This window comes from Notothenia coriiceps, unplaced genomic scaffold, assembly GCF_000735185.1.
Source record: "Notothenia coriiceps isolate Sejong01 unplaced genomic scaffold, NC01 NC01_scaffold00031504, whole genome shotgun sequence".
In the NCBI taxonomy this organism is placed as follows: domain Eukaryota; kingdom Metazoa; phylum Chordata; class Actinopteri; order Perciformes; family Nototheniidae; genus Notothenia; species Notothenia coriiceps.
Window position 1 is genome coordinate 222,212 of NW_011364205.1, and position 17,972 is coordinate 240,183.

Sequence of the window (17,972 nt, forward strand, 5' to 3'; positions counted from 1 at the left end):
AGCCCGGTTGCAATTGTTCATATTGACGCACCAAATAAGGAGACTTGGGGGTAGCACATTGCGACGACGCCGTCACCTATAAAAAGCAGCTGAGAGTAAGCAAAGTGCATTCAGGCGGCATACCAAGGCCCGCTGTTATTTTGTCATTGTGTGTATGTGTCTTGTGTGGAGATGGAGGGGAGTTGGGTTAGCCAGCAGAAATAGTGCTCAAACCACCCTGCTGAGGATCCAGGCGAAAAATAAAATGATGACAGAACATTGTTGTCCCGCCGTTCCTCCTCTTTTTATTGCCTCTCAGTGCTCACATAAGCGTTGGCTCTTCAGCTCCTGCGCCCCAGTGGCATAGTGGCAGGAGCCTACCAGACCTGTTTTGACACTAAAATGGCTTTATATAAGGGACGTGATTACATCAAAAGATATTTTGTTAGGCTTTTGGAAAACTATGGAAACAAAAATGTTTCATGGCTGGATCGCACCAATTAATTAATAACTTAACCATACAGAATCAGCGACATATGCGAGATTGTTTCCCTAGAAGACCTCATGAATCCACTTTTAATGTAGCGTCCAAAAAGTTCGTGTCATAAAATAGAACATTTAAACTGCGTTGCTTCATGTTACATGGTCAAATGGGCTCTATGAGTCACAAATGGATAGTAGATAAAAAAAAATAGACCCTTCTTATGTAAGCATGTCAGCATACTTTGCTTGACGCGACACAAATAACCTATCTAATGAAATGGTACATGTACAAACGTTCTGATTTAATATTCAACGCGAAAACAAATCATGGATAGCATTATAAATCAGAAAGAAATGACCGCAACACTTGACACAGATATTTCGTCAGCTCGTTCATCCTCTCTGTTACTAATGCGCGAGAAGTCACAGTCAACATAAGCCCAAAGCTCAACGTAACTCTCCTGTTTATGAGTGTTGGCTTCTCTGAGATGTCCTTGGGCTAATTGCCTCTGTTTAACCGAAAAACCAACTTAGCACTGTGCATCAAGCTTATTTCGCAGGATCAAGGCCAGTGGAAAGGGAAGAGAAACTTGAGCGGGGGGCGGTGCGCGGAGTGATTCATCGCACTGAAGTGCTGGCAGCTCAGGCTGAGATTAGCTCGTCGCCAGCTCTGACATCGCGAGATAAAGTCAGCGCAAGTCACTCTATGACAGCAGTTACGACAATAAGACACATGCAGCAGGTCAGAGTCAAGTCAAGTGAAGTGAGGCTCAGAGACCCAGACACAGGCTTCGAGAGAGAGAGAGAGTCGTTTTCGGGCCCTTTCTTTTTTTATAAGCACTGTATCTGTACCGCAAACATACAGTAGAGAAACATGTACATGGCACCGCCGACCACACACACCCACCAGCTCACTCACGAATGCATCTGTCAAATCAATGACAAGTGTTTAGCAAGAGTATGACACTATGTTATTGCGCTGAGTTTAGCATGTGGACAGTGCATAATTGCAAGCATTAGGTGCAATTTTTGCACTTAAATGTGGGTATGTAACGCTTTATTTCAGAACTGACCTAATACTTCCATGGAATGGCAGTAAGTATACTGTCAAATTCTATAGGGCACCTCGAGCGTGGTTTCTCACAAACAATTTTAGCCTACCCACTTAGATAACCATTAGTGCAGGCTAAGCGGTAATCTTCAACCCCTCGATTCCGGGCATCTTGTTCATCTTGCGACTGGGTCATGATTTCCATGATTCTATCAGATGTGTCCCGCCCTCGCGCTCCGAATATATATTACATACATCAAGAAGAGGGAGAGGACACAAATGAAAACCACACACACCACCAAACCAAGCAGTTCACAAGCAGAATCTCTAACTATATTCAGAAATCTGAACAAAATACATCTTGACTGAACTGCACCTCGTTCGGCCTCCCGCCTGCTTATTCCACAAAAGACATATTGTAACTGCCATCACCGTTATCGAGTAATAATAGTACAGACGATCTGTCCTTCCTTTTCTATTTGCTCTTTTTGCGAGTTCTTCTCGCCCGGCTGAGACGCGGATCGCACACGCGCCCGCTCAACATATACACACGGCACGCGTCGCCAGCGCGCCGTATCACAACGCTGCAGTTCCACGTAACTTCTTATCTCCTTCCAATGAAACAGGACGGCGCAATGTGAAAAAAACTGCTTCGTTATTTAGGCCAATATAACTATCGCATTACTCCAACCAGCCATTTTTATCATAATAAACGTGGTTAGAGAAGACTTTAAATGTCAACAGTACGTAATGTTATGTATCGTCAAGGCTTGATCACTCTGCAGCTTGCCCCAAAAATTGAATAACTACTACAGGGTAATGAAAAAGCCTAACAGTCTCTGGCACGGCTGCCATAGACACAACACACTTTGTACGGCAAGCATGTTTTATTAACCTTTAATACCCGGATGCGAACATGTTTTGTCTATAAGTAGTCAGAAAAAAGTCAGAAAAAATGGCTTGATTTCTGAAAAGGTTGCGAAAAGCAGCTTTTGATGCGCAAATGCCAGCTTTAAATATTCTTGTATTATGACTCAACTCTTTGGTGGGGCATATTCCTTCTCCCCATCAAATGCTTGTAGGATTAAGACTATCATCTTTAAACGCCTTGGCCCTGTTTTGGTTCGCTCACTGCTTTTTACCTTAACCCTTAAATGTAATCTTTGTAATGAGCATGTTAAAGTTATAGTCCACATTTCATAGTTAATAAAAAAAAAAAAAAAAAAAAAAAAAAAAAAAAAAAAGTTATCTTGCGTTTATTAGATAGTTTTTTACGCTAATATGAACTTTTATAGAGATATGTGTTTAGCTTTAAGCATTAGGCCTTAAGAACTGAAAGCCAAGGGAAACAAATCATTTCCAAAGGGTAAAAAGCACAATTCAAATCACCAGGCATCTCCCTAAAAGCTCACTTATAAAAATGTTCTTATGTCCAATTTGTTGAAGTTGGTACTACAGACACAGCACGGTAACGAGAGAGCGTTTGCGGAGCACATAGGGCTTCCATAAACGTATGAGGTTTGCCGCTCGGTTTTCGTTTCACGTGTTCTAGCAGTAGTTCTGGCTTTCAAAAGAGTGTTCGGTGGAGGCAGTTTGGTTTCTTAGTCGCAGTATAGGAAATATAATCCTAAATCGTTTTATCCTTGAAGTTATACTTGAACAATGTATTCCTGTCAACTATTGTACGACCATTTATTATTTATTATTGCTAACTGTTATTTCCAGCCAGCCACAGTATCAAAATGTGTACAATGCCATTAAGTACTACCCACATGTTTATTATCCCTCTCCGGGTGTCGTCACAGTGGCAGGGGCGGGGGTTGCGGGGTGTTGGGTGTGTGTGCGTGTGAGGTGATAATTTACAACATCACCCTCCCTTTTTAACGTTATTCTTTTTTTAATGTCATATAGTATTTCATACCTGTTTTTAATTTATTCTCTTATTTTTTTATAACTATAATGATCATATAAACGTGGGGCCTCGGAAATAATTGTTTACATTAATGGTGACCAAAACGTTTGAGACCCACTGAGATAACACTGAGAGTCCTTTAGCTCACTGAGTCTCTCATTCTGACAGGAGAGGACTCTCCTCCACTTTGTTGTTGAAAAAACTCCTTATATCCGTTAGCGTAGCTCGCTAGCACCAGAAGCTAACAACAACGATCTCCGGTACCGGTGCGCTCTCACTCGCGCACGCACACAAAATGGCTCGTTCCACACACACACACAGAGCCAAACTTTAATGAAACACAGAGACCCAGACGTAATAGTACTGTATAATATTATTTTCGAATCAATAATTTTTAAAACATCTTTTTTTTTTTTTTTATGTTTTCTTTTTTTTATAACCATTTTTCCTCCTGGTCTCTCGCGCCCCCCCTGTCATGCCTCTGCGCCCCCCTGGGGGGGCGCGCCCCCCACTTTGAGAACCACTGCCTTAGAGCTATAAATAGAGTAGCAAGGGGGAGTAAACCTATTGATCAGTCTATAAACAAAGAAGGATCTCCAACTGTTTTGATTATCAATTAATTACTTAAATAGTTTATCATCCAACAAATGGCACAAACTGCTGTTTTCAGGCTCTTAAATATGCTTTTTTTTAAATATCATATTTACCTAGATATTTTTGGGTTTCGGACAAAACAAGACATTTCAAGACAACACCTTGGACTGGGATGGACATTTGTAACTATTTTCTGAGTTTTCGTAGACCAGACCACTTATCAATTAATCTAGAAAACAATGAAAGGATTCATTGCTACTGAAACATTATCATTAGTTGCAGTATTAGTGTAGAATGTAGAGATATTACATGACTTGGTCTACCACCTAAATACATTCACACCAATAGAATAAATAGCATATGTGTGATTGATTGTGTGAGGATTTTACCCTGAGTGCTGATTCTAGTCCTTCTTTAGCGCGGTCCATGGACACAGACCGTTTATTCTCAAACATCTTCACTCTGTTCAGCACCGACTGCGGCTTCATGGCCGGGTCATCTTCCAGGTCTTCCCTCAGCGGAGGAGGGAGGGGTTTGGAGCCGGGAGTGGTCGCTGGCTCACCTGGGGAGGGCAGGGTCTCCGGTATATGGGGGGGAAGTGGAGGTTCGGAGTTCATCATAGGGTCGTGCATCCCCTGCTTGAAAGCCCTGCTTGGAGGCCCGGGAGTGTAGGCGGGCCTCAGACCAGAGTCACTGTAATACTGCTTGGGGGGGTCCGGCGATCGGGGTGAGTTAATCGGGAAGCAGTGAGGTTCTGCATCGTAAGGAGAGCGGGCGTCATAGCCAGCAGGGGGCGGGGGTGGGGGCTCGTCGTAACGAATGGGCCCGGGTTTACTGTGGCGGCGTCTTCCATCGTAGCCCACCGGTGGGGCCTCATCGTAGCGTGGCTGAGGGGGGCTGTAGTCCCGCCCTGGACAGTCGTCAAAGGGGGAGCGGGGGCTGTAGGCCATGGGTTGCTGGTGGCCCGGCTGGTACCCCCCCCCGGGCTGGGACGAGGTCTGCTGGTCGTAGGGGGGCCACTGCTCGTTGTAATGAGGCACACGGTTATCGTAGTGCAGGTGAGAGTCAGAGTTGTGAGGCTTTGGTTCTGTGTAGCCGCCGCTGTCGTATCCGTAAGGCGGGTGGTCGTATTCACGGTATGGCTGTTTGTCCTGGTACGGCGGCTGGTGACTGTAGCTCAGAGACTGCTTCAGGCCATGGTTGATTCGCACGGGGTCCTCCATATTGTACAGATCTTTCTTGTACATCTGTGAAGAAACAACACTGAATTAACACACACACATTACATCATCATCATGTCGAGGTTTCAGCAAATCACCATGATGGAGGACAGAAAGCACTCAGAGAACAATAGTTTCCCAACACCAGATTAAAAATAATTTCAAGGTGGTCAAACTGAAATCTTGAAGAACTGAAAATGTGAAACAATAACCAAATCATTAGAAAATAAAATCCTCAAACCATTAAATTAAGCAAACATCAATTCAAAGTGCAATTACACAAGCAAACCCTTGTCCATTATTCAAAAACTGTTCTGAATGCCTGTTTGACAAGATGCCTCTCAATAATGATAATAATCCATGTGGACACGTCTTGGTTTTACACATTAACACATTTATAAATAGTAAACTAACAAGCAATTTGCACATTTCTGAGAGGCCTCATTTCAAACATATGATGTGTAGCCTGTAGACAGCAAACATAGTTACAGTACTTCCTATGGAAGAGTGTTGATTTGTTGGCATCATATCCGACAAAACGACTCAACAGAGGACACAATGCAGTGTGCTGATGTAAGTTTGTCATTCCGTGGGGAGAATTGCTTGAGGGAAATCATTACCAGGAGTACTGTCTGCAGGTTAGCGTTCATCATGCAACCAACATTCAGTTTGCATCTAATGCAACGTCAAACTACAACAGACGACACATCTACCATTACGATGCCAATGTAAGTGCTACTATCGTTTATCTACAGAAGAGAGTTAAAGCTGAAAGGAACCCAAAAACATTAGGAGCCATGCAAAGGAAGTAAGAGCAACAGTTAGGGCTGGCTGTGGATGTCTTCACCCGCGTCAGAGACTCAGATGCCCCAGTCCTTCTGGTCTCCCAGCCCACTGTGGTGCATGTGGACAAGTCTGTCGCACATTTTCTGGGAGCCAGAGGCACACAGTGGGCTCAGTGAGGCACACAGTGTGGGCGTGTCATGCAGAGAGCAAGTGGAAAGCATGTGCGAGAAGACAGGCAGTTTAAACAGCAGGCTGGGGCCCAGGCCCGGTCCGAGTGGCTGGTGAAACAGCGGGTACCTTTGTTTCTGGGCCAGACTGGTGGGGTTCAATAAGCTCAGGGGCAGAGCTGGGGCTGCTAAGTGAGTCAGCCTGAGGAGCTGCGGCTGCAGCAGGCGGCTCCTCGGGGTGCAAACCCTCAATCTGTACAGACTGCTCAACAGCAGGGGGCGCTACCACCGTCTGAGCAGCCTCCTCTTGCTGTGAAGTATTGTTAAGAGACATTTATAACACAGCCTGCATACACAGTACCGCTCACCCCAACACAGACCTTTTTACTTACACTGAATCAGTTTTACACCAGCCAGAGAATGTGGTTAGATGATAACATACCGGTAGCTTCTAAAACAGGTAAAAAAACTTAGCAAAGGACATTTAATCTTAACAAAGGTCAGGACACAACACTGAACACAAAGAGCGATTCCTCAGCGCTGCAGTACTTAAAGTCATTCATCCTTCTCTGAGGAGCACAGCCTGCAAAGCTAGAAATGAACTTTACCTGCTGCGGAGCGGCCATCTTGAAGCCAGCAGGGTCTATGCGGCTGGCTGGGTCGGGCTGCACAGGGTGCTGGTATCCAGGGTAACCAGGGGTGTCCTGAATCACGGGCGGGTCTTCTCGCACGGGCTCTGAAGAGCGGGTGATGGCGGGCTCCGTGGGCAGACCCACCTCGTCGTTCAGAGTCTCGTCCAGCTCCTGGTCCGTGTACGCCCCGCCCTCCGTGTCCGTGTCCTCGTAGTCTGAGGTGTGGCGGCTGTCGGTGCTGTACATGGAGTACTCACTGCCCGGGGCCGACAGGTAGGACAGGCGGTCGTCATGGATGTCCAAGTCATCCTCTGTAGTGCCATCAGCCTGAGAAAAGTGAAGAAATGATCATCCCATGTGTGACTCAGTTACACTAAAATAATGATAGAAATATTGCTCATTAAAATAAAATATGAAAAGGGTCTCTCACCTTGCCCTCTGATACCCACACCAGCTGGTTCTGCTGCTGCTGGGTCGTTTCTTTCAGAGCTCCGTACCAGCCATCGTTCATATTGTTCATGTTGATGGTGGCTAAAAGAGAATATTTTCAAATGAAACCACAGTCACTTCCTGAAGAATAAGATTTAAGAGCAAAAGAGAGTTTGCATGTTGAATGTTCTGTGTCCTCTCTGCACACTCACTGGTGAACAGGTGGTGATTATTCTTCCTCAGTTTGAGGGCTCTCTCATAGAGCTTCCTGGCGCTCTTCCTGGACTCTGAACACAGTCTGGTCCTCATGTTCTTCACGCCCTGCTTAGTGTCAGGGTTAAGGAAGACTACAATCGGGTACCACTGAGCATAGTTCAGCCTGTCCACAGCATTCGGGGTGATGTCCAGGACAGCATGTTTGTCCTTCATGAGGAAAACAATAGGGATATATCAGTGACAATCAAATCAAAGCTATGATATTGATGCATCTCATATGTCGAGGAGGCCTACTCACTCTGTCAATTATCTGCTTGATGGTGTGAAGACGAATGATTCCTGAACTGCGTTGGTCTGTTCCTGCATCTCTCGGTTCACTCTCTGAAAACAAGGTTGAAGAGATTTCAGAAAGTTACTCAGAGATGTAGTCAGTTGATGTTATACATATAATGTATGTGCAGTATAATGCATGCAAACATACTGGCAAGCTCAAAAAGATCGGGCTCTTCTCTCGCGACTTTTTCTCGGGCAACATCAGCGATCGGGCCAAATATCACCACAGGTCTCAGGAAACCAGCTGCACAGAAATATTAAAATATGAACAGACTGAGCTATAGTTTCAAGTTGACATATAGGCCATTGGACATTGATAAATCCCTCACCCTCTCTCAGAACGACCCTTTCATAAGCCGGGAACTTTGTTTGGACTGGCTGTGAGGAGAGGTCTTCCCGGCTCTTCCTCAGGTTCCTCTTGGAGCTGCGAAGACCACGAAACCTCCAGAAGTCGGCCCTGTCGCCCCCTGCTGTTTTAGGGAGAGTGTACTGCACACTGGACAGCTGCTCCGCTCTGTTGACAAACACATGTATTGTAACAAAAGCTAATGTATGAGTCATACAATTGCCACAGGTAACGTCAACACTGCAATTAACCAAATACACTAGATGGCAATGATAATATTAACATGTTTATCATAAATAAGGTACATTACTGACTGGTGTAGGGCTGTATTACTACGTTTGTTTTTTTAATATTAAAACATTTTTAGACTGCAGTCAAAAATTAGGGCTTTGAAGGATAAACGCCAACAAATATGTATTGCAGTAGATTCAATTAAGTCTAAAAATTACAACACATCATGTTCAATTTTTTTTATATACTTGACTGACAATGCTGTTCTTCACACAAGGTGTTACCAATCCTACACAAACTCGACTGGAATCTAATTCTGCCCTTTTGATAATATTTATAACATAAGTATACCCTTATCTTTATCTGCAACTGTACAGAAATAGCGGGCTTATAAAGAACAGATGAAAAAAAGAAGAAGAGAATGCTGCATTCAAATGTTGAATTATAATTCAATAACCGCATAATGAATGAGTCTTTCAACCAGGGGTGTCGAACTCAATTTCATCTCGGGCCACATTAGCATCATGGTTGCACTCAAAGGGCCAGTTTTATATATAAGACTATATAAAAACACATATATAAATATTTAATATATATAAAATAATGTATTATATTACATCATTGCCTCTACATTGGATTATTATCGGATAGGATAATAACTTCATAATTAACTACGTCTGAAAGCAGAAGTCTAGGGCAAATAATTGCAAGCCTCTTCAGTGAGAATTTGACAAAATGATTAAAAAAGAAAAGCCACATTTTGGAAAAAAAAGTCAAAATAAAATTAAAAGACATTTTGAAAAACAAAAGTGACATTTTGAGAAAAAAGCAGATTCTGAGCAAAAGGCAAATTCTAAGAAGAAATGAATATTTTGAAGAAAAATGGTAAGATTCTGAGAAAAAAGGCAAATTTGAGATGCATTGTGGGACATGTAGTTTATGGGCAACGTGCTTCTGTAAATCGGCATGTAACCGTATAATAAACATATTATATTCTTAGCACGCTCTAGTGGGGCCACAGAAAATGAAGTCACGGGCCGGATTTGGCCCCTGGGCCTTGAGTTTGACACCTCTGCTTTAAACTATTTGGTGCAGCCTACATGCACATCACTGTTTGAGATAATTGACAAACAATTCAAACTAAAGCTCATAAACACGTCTGTCTGGACGCCCCTACCTGTTTTTGTTGGGGATGATCCCCCTCTCCACCTCTTGGTGGTTCTTTCCGATGCGAATAGCAAGCCAGGAGCCCAGCTTTCCGTTGTAGAGGGTGTCCACCACACGAAACACCTCTCCCTTGTTGAAACTCAACCCATACGGAGATTCCTTCTCATACTCAAAGTGCGTCCGGATGTAGAAGGAGTCACCGACATCTGACTCAACGATCCGTCTGTACACTGAACAGAATAAATCGAGTCAAAAACCTCTGGCCGCTGTGACCAACAACCCAGTCATCTCTCGCCTCATCTCCTTACTCACTTCACTTACCATCTTTCTTCTTCTGGGCTAGAATAGTGACCTCTTCACCCTTAGGAAGGTCAAGGAGGAACAGCACCGCCTCCTCTCGGATTATGTTTGCAAAATCTACATTATTTACCTGGAATTTAGGAAAACAGAGGTTACTGCATGAAGCTTTCCTCAGAACAGTGTCACTGGTGTGTAGTACTAAGTGAAGAAGTAGCTTGATTGTTCAAAGGAGGTGTGAATCTCTAAGTTGATAAAGGTTTACATAGCTCTTCATGTTCTGAGTATTGCCTAGGTAACTGCAGGTTTTACTGCACTGCAAGAACTCAAACTATTCCTCTTTTTCCCTTTTTACTTGTAGAAAGGAGGAGGAGGTACAAACAGCAAGATATATGGCTTTAAGGAAATGGGACAAACACAGCTAGAGGAAACAGTTTTTTTTGTGTGTGCTCCCTCTGGGTCATTGCTAAGAGACCGGCCTGAAGGTACAGGAATTTCTAAGCACCCAGTGTTTTAAACCATGAATATAAAAAGGGAAAAGCTTGCACTGAGGATGCATACCCCATCAAACAGGCTGTTTACTGACACTATAGGGTGTAGGAGAGGAACATAGAAATAGTTTTTGACATTTCAATCTCAATTTAACAACTCCTTGTTAAATTGATTCACAAACAACCACTTGATTTCAGGCGGTCAGGTCATACCCTTGCTTTGTTAAATCATAAAGTATCTCACCCTGAGAATTTGGTCGCCCTCCTCCAGGCCCTCCTTAGCAGCTGGGCTATCCTCCAGCACGCCGGCTACGAAGATGCCCACGTCGTTCCCCCCCGCCAGACGCAGCCCCACACTCTCCCCCTTCTTAAACTTCACCAGCTTCATGCTTGGCCTGAGGAAAGGGGATGAAGACAATACTTAAGCTTATTTATTTCAACATGACACTATTTGCTTGGCATTTCCCTCTTTTCAATGTAAACCTCCATTTATGTCATCGTTGAGTGACTCTTGGATGCCCTCCAGATTTCTCTTTTGTTGACTTGATTTAGTCTTTAGTGAGCGTACAGAAGCAAAGATGTAAAATTGTTCTGTCGAAAGAGAGGGAAACATTCCTACAGGGCATTTGAATATCATTTAACAGTTTTGCTGGAGACAGAAGTAGCCACAGTAAACCGTTTCTCTCACGCACAAACATTGTGCATCCAGCCATAATAAAAGCTGCTTATTCAACTTGCCAACAAACCCGTGTGTGCAGAAAAACACATTTCTTAACAGCATTGAACTCTATGCCTTGGGCAGCCAAAATGCTTTGTGCAGACAACTGAGGGAGCATTTAGGAAACCGAAAGGGCTGCTCCAAGATGTGTGCTGTGGTTTGCCCTGCAGCCACGATTCCTTCCTCACAATTGCCTTTTTGTATTAAGTCAACAGAGGCTGAAGGAAGGAGGCACTCACAAATGCCACATATCAGGAGACTTTAATGGTTACCATATTATACTGTTAACATTACCGTAGGATGCCATCGTCATGGGTAGCGCTTGGCACGGGGGCATCAGAGGGGCTGACTGGCAGGTCAACATCTGGCTGTCCAGGCTGAGCATACACAGGCTTTGGCTCTGAATACAAAATAAAACACACACTTCATTTATCACTGCAGACAGATAATAAACATGTTAAACTGCACCAAACATGCTTAAAACAAAAGATACTCCTTGAAACACAGTTGAAACAATACTGCAGACACACATGTTAAAGTCAGAACAAGTGCATTAATGAAGTGTTTGAAGCAGGCAGTGTTATCACACAGACGCTTGCACACAAATCCACTGGAGGCACAGAGTGTCCTGAGCGCGGAGGTCGAACAGAAAGGCAGCAGAGTGCTGCAGGCTGAGAGGAACGTCAAACTCGATCAACTCATACGGTCTATTTTCCCTTGGCTCCGGGCGGACTCAGCCAGGCTCAGCAGGCGATTGGATCCAACTTTTATTTTTCTCTAGTCGTGCTTTTAAAAAGGGCAAAAATGACTGGTTCAAACAAGACTTCATTTTATAATGAAATAAGAAAAAGAAATGTTCTGCTGCTCATGAAGGACAGGGAAAACCAGCTACATGTTGTATTTGCTAACAAGTCACAAGGTACAATACAGAATGTAAGGATGTACTGACTCGTCTATGAGTTAATTAGTTACAATATCCCCTTGTTTCTTTATCCTAAGGCTTTTTATCACCTCTGTCAACTTTAATAAGTTACTTGGAGTGAGTTCTAATGATATGATGCAAGATGTACAGGAAACAACACTTTATAATTGTTCGTTTTTTTATCAACCTCTTTTTTTTGTGAACACCAGTGCATGTTGATCTGGTCTCAGTTAGTGTTGACTGGGATTTATGCAGTCTTGTCATGGAAAAAAAGGTAATTGATAGAGATGTCCCGATCCGATCACGTGATCGGGGATCGGAGCCGGTCACGTGATTTTCAAAAGATCGGAATCGGGACAAAAAATCGGGGATCGGGATTTTTTTTTCTTTTCAAATACTTTTTTTTTCTTTTGTATTCAATGTTACAAAACAAAAATTACCATGTTCAAGTGTTAAAGTCATCCTGAGGCCTTAGTTTTGGTTTCAAATTACACAACATCATGTATGTGTTGCTTCTTTGGGGCTTGTTTTCATAGACCTGGTTGCTTATTTCTCTCAAATCTGGCAACAGAGTGGGCAGGGCGCAGTGTCTAATTGTAGCAGTAAGCTAACGAGTACTGAAAGCTTTATTTAGTTTTGATCCAATGCAGCAAAACTGAACTAATCCAATGCTGCTGTGAAAAAAATAAGCTATATCCATGTTGGATAGAATATCCAATTTAAATAAAAAAATAACCTTAAGGGACAACTTGAATGCTTTTTTTTCTCTTAATGCATTGCATAAAGATCGGATCGGGAAAAATCGGTATCGGCAAATTGTCAAAATCAAATGATCGGAATCGAATCGGGAGCAAAAAACGGTGATCGGGACATAATTGACAAACATATTTCGTTCAAGTACACAAACGAATCACGTTTAAATGCAGATTCCTCTCTCACGGACCTGGGAGTGGAGGAAGTTGTTTCTCCTCTCTAGCAGCGGCCGCCTCCTTGGGTTTGGGCAGAGGAACCTCCTCCGGGAGCTTCACTGGGGTTGAAGACGGCTTCGAGATTCGTTCGTCATCACGACTTCTGTGACTGCTACAGAAATAGATGTTTTTGTACAATTTATCTTTAGAAAAGGAATATGTGAGATTATAAATAGTGTATTCTGCAGATGTAGAGCTCGGAGGCAGGAGGAGAACTTTAAGGCTACATCTCGACTACAAGCAACAAAACTACAGCTGAACACCACTCAACACAAAACCTGAGATGAGTTCAATTCTCTCCTGACTGCAGTGGACACGCACTAGCTGAGAAAGAGAAATATTATGTTAGTCTTGAAGGTCGCTACTTTGTCAGTTCACTCTTGTATGCTCTGTTTTACAGCAGCTTATTGTTAGCATTTCACTGTTTGGCTTTGGCAGTAAACCAGCACAGGTTTGACTTTGATGCCAGTTAATAAATAAAAAACAGTCAGGCTGCGTAAGCTCTAACTCACAGTGACCTCGGCCAATTGCGTGAGAGTAAATTATGACAGAATTTCCCCGTGTTTTGATAAATGCAGAGTTTCCCGATGTGTTTCAAAAGATAAATCAGACGGGAAATGAAGTAAGCAGAGCAGGATCTGAGGCTCTCACCTCCTGCTGGCACAACTTCACTGGCAAAACACTGCTTTTATTGTGATTAGGTAACAATCCGATTTGAACCGGCTGCAGAGCGACACATCTCTTTTCAAACCCCTCCAGGAGGAGGCCCTACTTTTAACGGCCAACTTCCTGAACTGAAAGAAAAGGTCACAGGTCACTGATCCACGTTCAAATAAATAATAACATCCTGTCCTAAGTAATCCTTCCTGTTCATTAACATACTCACTCCAGTAGTTGAATGTGTCATAAATGATTAATCAACAACATATTCATAAATGTGAACGGTGCCCAAAAATACAATCTTTTCAACCAAATGTGGCCAGACATCCACAGATATAAAGAGAATCCTACAAAAGCTCAGCCACATGGAAAAGGGATGACAGTTGACAATAATAGCTGCTGACGGGCTTTTGTTCCTCTCCTGTTGGAGTCATGTTGTCTTTGTGCCAAACGTGTGGTTTGCCTACCAAAACATTAAGAGACACGAGGATCCTATGACACTTCCACCGGACTCTATCATCTCAAGTCAAAACAAGACAGCGCCCTGAATAATTGATGATGAAAATTATCCGCATTATTATGAAGTAAGGTCTTCCTGTTGGAGACACCTTTACCAAACATTTCTGGCAAGAAAATCTGTTAAATCTGTGACTCTGAAACCCCCTCAACTAAAACTAGATCTACATGTCTATTAATCTACATTCATTATATCCAGGATTTACTACCAACACTATAGCTAACTACTCACACCGAGTTATGGTGACAAACTTACGGTATTCTCCAGCTGTTAAGGGAATACAAAGGGCAGACAAATCAAAGTGTTGGTGAGACTGTCCTTTTGCTAATACAGTTCCCATCATCTGAAAGACTTTTCCAGGTACCACATTACACAGAGGATGTTAAAATCTAAACACAAAGTAATTTAGGTTAAGCTCTGTACTTTTACACTAAGCAGACCATCATTTTGATCAAGGTTGTCTCTCTTTGCAGCTTAGCAGCTGACTTTTATTTTGCTCGGGTCAATAAGCAGTGTGAAAGGGGAACCACTCTGGTGCTCTATTGAGTTTAAATGAAGAATTAATGAGGTTCTTTTAAACAAGGTTACAGTCACAGAAGTGCTGAATGGGCTGATGGCTTTTATTAACCCAAACATAAAATCGAAGGTCCTTCACAACAACAAAAAAAACAAAGAAGCCTTCTTAATAAACGTTGACAGGTAAAAGCACAAACACAATGATAAAATCAGTTATATGAATAGCTCTTTAAAATAATAATATAGCTGACTATAACCACACAAACCATTCATTATTAATAAAATATTAATTAATGAGCCAATTATTTCCTCAACTAATCATTTAATTTCAAATTGGTCAGAAATGTGTTTCAGCTCTACCTTCAAATATGAAAATGTTTAATTGATCACACGATAGGTCTTTGCTGTTATTAATATCGTTTTGTTAATATTACATCTCTGGTGGTAACAAATCACATTGCGTGTTTTCTTAACACTTTGATGCCAGATTATGCATTTTCTTCACTTTTTGTGATTTCTTTTTTGTTGAAATCCTAATTATTGTTGCTGCTGTGATGCTACTGTTTTATGAGCAAACAAGAGATAGATGGTGGCAAAAATAAAGAAGCAAAACTAAAATGACAGATTATGATTCAACACAGTTTTTGTTTCCTCCGTTACAGCCAAGAGACTGAAATATAAATATATATTAATGTATGTTTGTATGGATTTTACCTGCCGTTGCTGATCTGTGGAGGCGAGTGTCGGGCGTGGTCTGAGGGTTCAGATCTTCGGTCTGGAGAGCGCGAGCGGCTGCTACGATGTCTGTCATGCGATCGATTTGAATGGTCGGATGCCAGCGAATGGATATCTGAAATGTCTGATCAAACAAAAGAGACACTGCTCAACGACTGAAATACACACGGAAACACTGGCTTTTGAGCCGATCCTCATTCCTGCCCAACACTAACTCACCGTCTCTGTCCGAGGCGTTGGCTGAAGCGAGGCTGTCATCGAGGTCAGGGATGTTCAGCAGGGTCGCCCTGTCGTCCCTCTGAACCACCATTTTTAGTTTGCCCTTTGACCTTTCTATCAGCTTCTTGGCATCTATCAAGGAGAGGTTCTCTGTCACTGTGCCGTTAATCTGTGGGAGTCAGAGAAAGAAGCTATTAGCCATGACATGACAAAGATATAGAAAATAAGAGAGATCAAACGAAGACTTCCTAGTTTCACATTTGAATGCAATAAAATGGTGGTATAAGAAGTTTAGCTTGAGTTACAAATGTATTGTGTGAAAGGTACACTGATTTGTCGGGATTAAATCAATGTGTAAGCTCAAATATGGGCTGTAGAACATTTGTAATTCTTTACTTTTATCTTTTGATTAAGCTCTCATTTCTTGAAACATGAAATAAGATCACATGTGTTAGAAGGCTGGATGTGAGAAACGATTGGTTCAGGACAGCTACAGTTCAAAAAGAACCTAGAGAACAGAAAAATCCACTTGATACGTTCTCCAAAATGTGAAAGCACTGAGCTACATCAAGCAGGTCAAGCTGCAGCTACACTGTTAGTGCTGTTATGCAATATTAGATTGGGAAAATAAATATAAGGAATAAAAAGCACAGCGACTAGAACAGCAGTAACTGTACAAGTAACAATAGAAAAATCCATAAGATAATGTTATTTTAAATTGTTTTCTTCATGTTCAACATCCTATGATCTCTCCATATCAAATGTTGATCATGCTTCCTGTCTTCCTCACCTTCAGTACCACGTCTCCCTCCTGGATGTTGCCGTCCCTGGCTGCCAGGCTCTCGGGGGAAATGTCCTTGACAAAGATGTGGCTGGCCAGGCGGAGGCCATACTCTGCTTACAAAGTGAACGACAGCAACAAAGAGCATGTTAGCACAGAGTTCACGTGACCACACCGCACTGCCTGCACTTCACTGTCAAGCCGCTGCTCCCGCTGGGATTAACAGTACTGATTAAAGAAGATTAATTGCTCTTTTACTTAGATTTACTTGAGTGAACTTGGATTTTGCAAGTTGTGTTTACTATGGCAGTTGACCAAGGCTGATTTGGAGGTCTTATTCTCTCCTTAAAGCCGGGATCTAACAGTGGGGTTAATAAAAGAGAAGGTGACTTCCTTGATTACTTCAGAAAATCTTCTTTTATTTTAATTTGTAATTATTTGTTTATTTTTTATTAACATTTTTGTCTTTATTTCAGTTTATTTCTTTATTTTTTCTTGTTTTATTTCCCCCCCTTGCACTTGTTTGGTAACAAACAATACCATCTGATTATTCTCCCTTTTTATTTATTGTTAATGTGCTCTGTAACTCAATAGGTTGTTAAAGGGGTGTGGGAATGTGCTGCATATATCATTACTTTGTGAATTTGAACTGAATGTACGTGCCTTGTATCACTTGCTTTTGTGGAAAAAAACTGAGAAATCAATTAAGATATCTAAAAAGAAGAAAGAAAATCTTCTTTGTGCCCTCCTTTTTCATCCCCGACTTTGTGAGCCTCACCTTCATTTTTGCGGGATTTGACAAGTGTGACCTTGGCGGGGCGGGGGGGCAGGTTGTGTGAGCGGCGGTCTGAGCGTGGGGAGATGCTCCTCTCCCGCGAGCCGCTGCGTTCCCGTTCCCTGTCCCTCCGCCCGCTGCCACGCCCGCTGCGCCTGCTAATAGCCCCGCCCACAGCGCTGTAAGCCCCGCTGCGTCCGCTCCGCGTCTCGTATATCTCTTCGTCGTAGCTGTCCTCCTCCTCGTCATGCTCTGACATCGTTTCCCTCTCCCCCAGGCGGCCCATGGGGACATGCACCTTCCTCTTTCGCCTGATTGTCTGGAAATACGATACGACATCAGTTACAGGAATATGAAATCAATCACTCTCTTATCATGCACTTTCTCCTACTAGGCAATTCTGGAATATATAGGAAAAGTCTTAATAGAGTGCCACAGTGACGCGTCCTAAAACCCGGAAGCAAGCTTCTCCCGGTTCCTTCGCCAAAAAGCAATGAGATTTCTCCATAGGATTTTGGAAAATATCTGGAAATAAGGTCCGTGCTCGACACAAATTTAAGAGATAAATCACGTTTTGTTATACGACATTAAATACATCAGCAGTGACCTCACTGGTGATTTCTGAAGAGTTTACGTGTCTGAAAAACGATGGTTGTTAACAAGTGGCTGAATAGGACTACAGAAATTGTCGAGGCCGTTGTACGTCATTACACCGAACACGTAAACACTCCCGCTCCCTGCAAACTGTTAAAACAAGCGCTTCAACTTGTGCAATTTTGAATCTGTATTTTTGAATATGGATCTTAAGTTGGCGTGACGTTGAAGCA

At 42.6% G+C, this 17,972-nt stretch overlaps 1 protein-coding gene across 1 annotated transcript in view; it reads right to left on the reverse strand.

Moving 5' to 3' along the window:
* tjp1b (tight junction protein 1b) overlaps positions 1 to 17,972 on the reverse strand; it is a 59,338-nt gene that overhangs the window by 7,277 nt on the left and 34,089 nt on the right. The window contains 18 exon segments of the mRNA XM_010788085.1: positions 4,409 to 5,266; positions 6,323 to 6,502; positions 6,801 to 7,151; positions 7,255 to 7,355; positions 7,466 to 7,676; positions 7,768 to 7,850; positions 7,951 to 8,046; positions 8,132 to 8,316; positions 9,557 to 9,776; positions 9,868 to 9,976; positions 10,579 to 10,729; positions 11,347 to 11,452; positions 12,918 to 13,054; positions 14,375 to 14,386; positions 15,350 to 15,494; positions 15,590 to 15,758; positions 16,380 to 16,483; positions 17,149 to 17,464. Coding sequence (XP_010786387.1) covers positions 4,409 to 5,266; positions 6,323 to 6,502; positions 6,801 to 7,151; positions 7,255 to 7,355; positions 7,466 to 7,676; positions 7,768 to 7,850; positions 7,951 to 8,046; positions 8,132 to 8,316; positions 9,557 to 9,776; positions 9,868 to 9,976; positions 10,579 to 10,729; positions 11,347 to 11,452; positions 12,918 to 13,054; positions 14,375 to 14,386; positions 15,350 to 15,494; positions 15,590 to 15,758; positions 16,380 to 16,483; positions 17,149 to 17,464 — 3,534 coding nt within the window.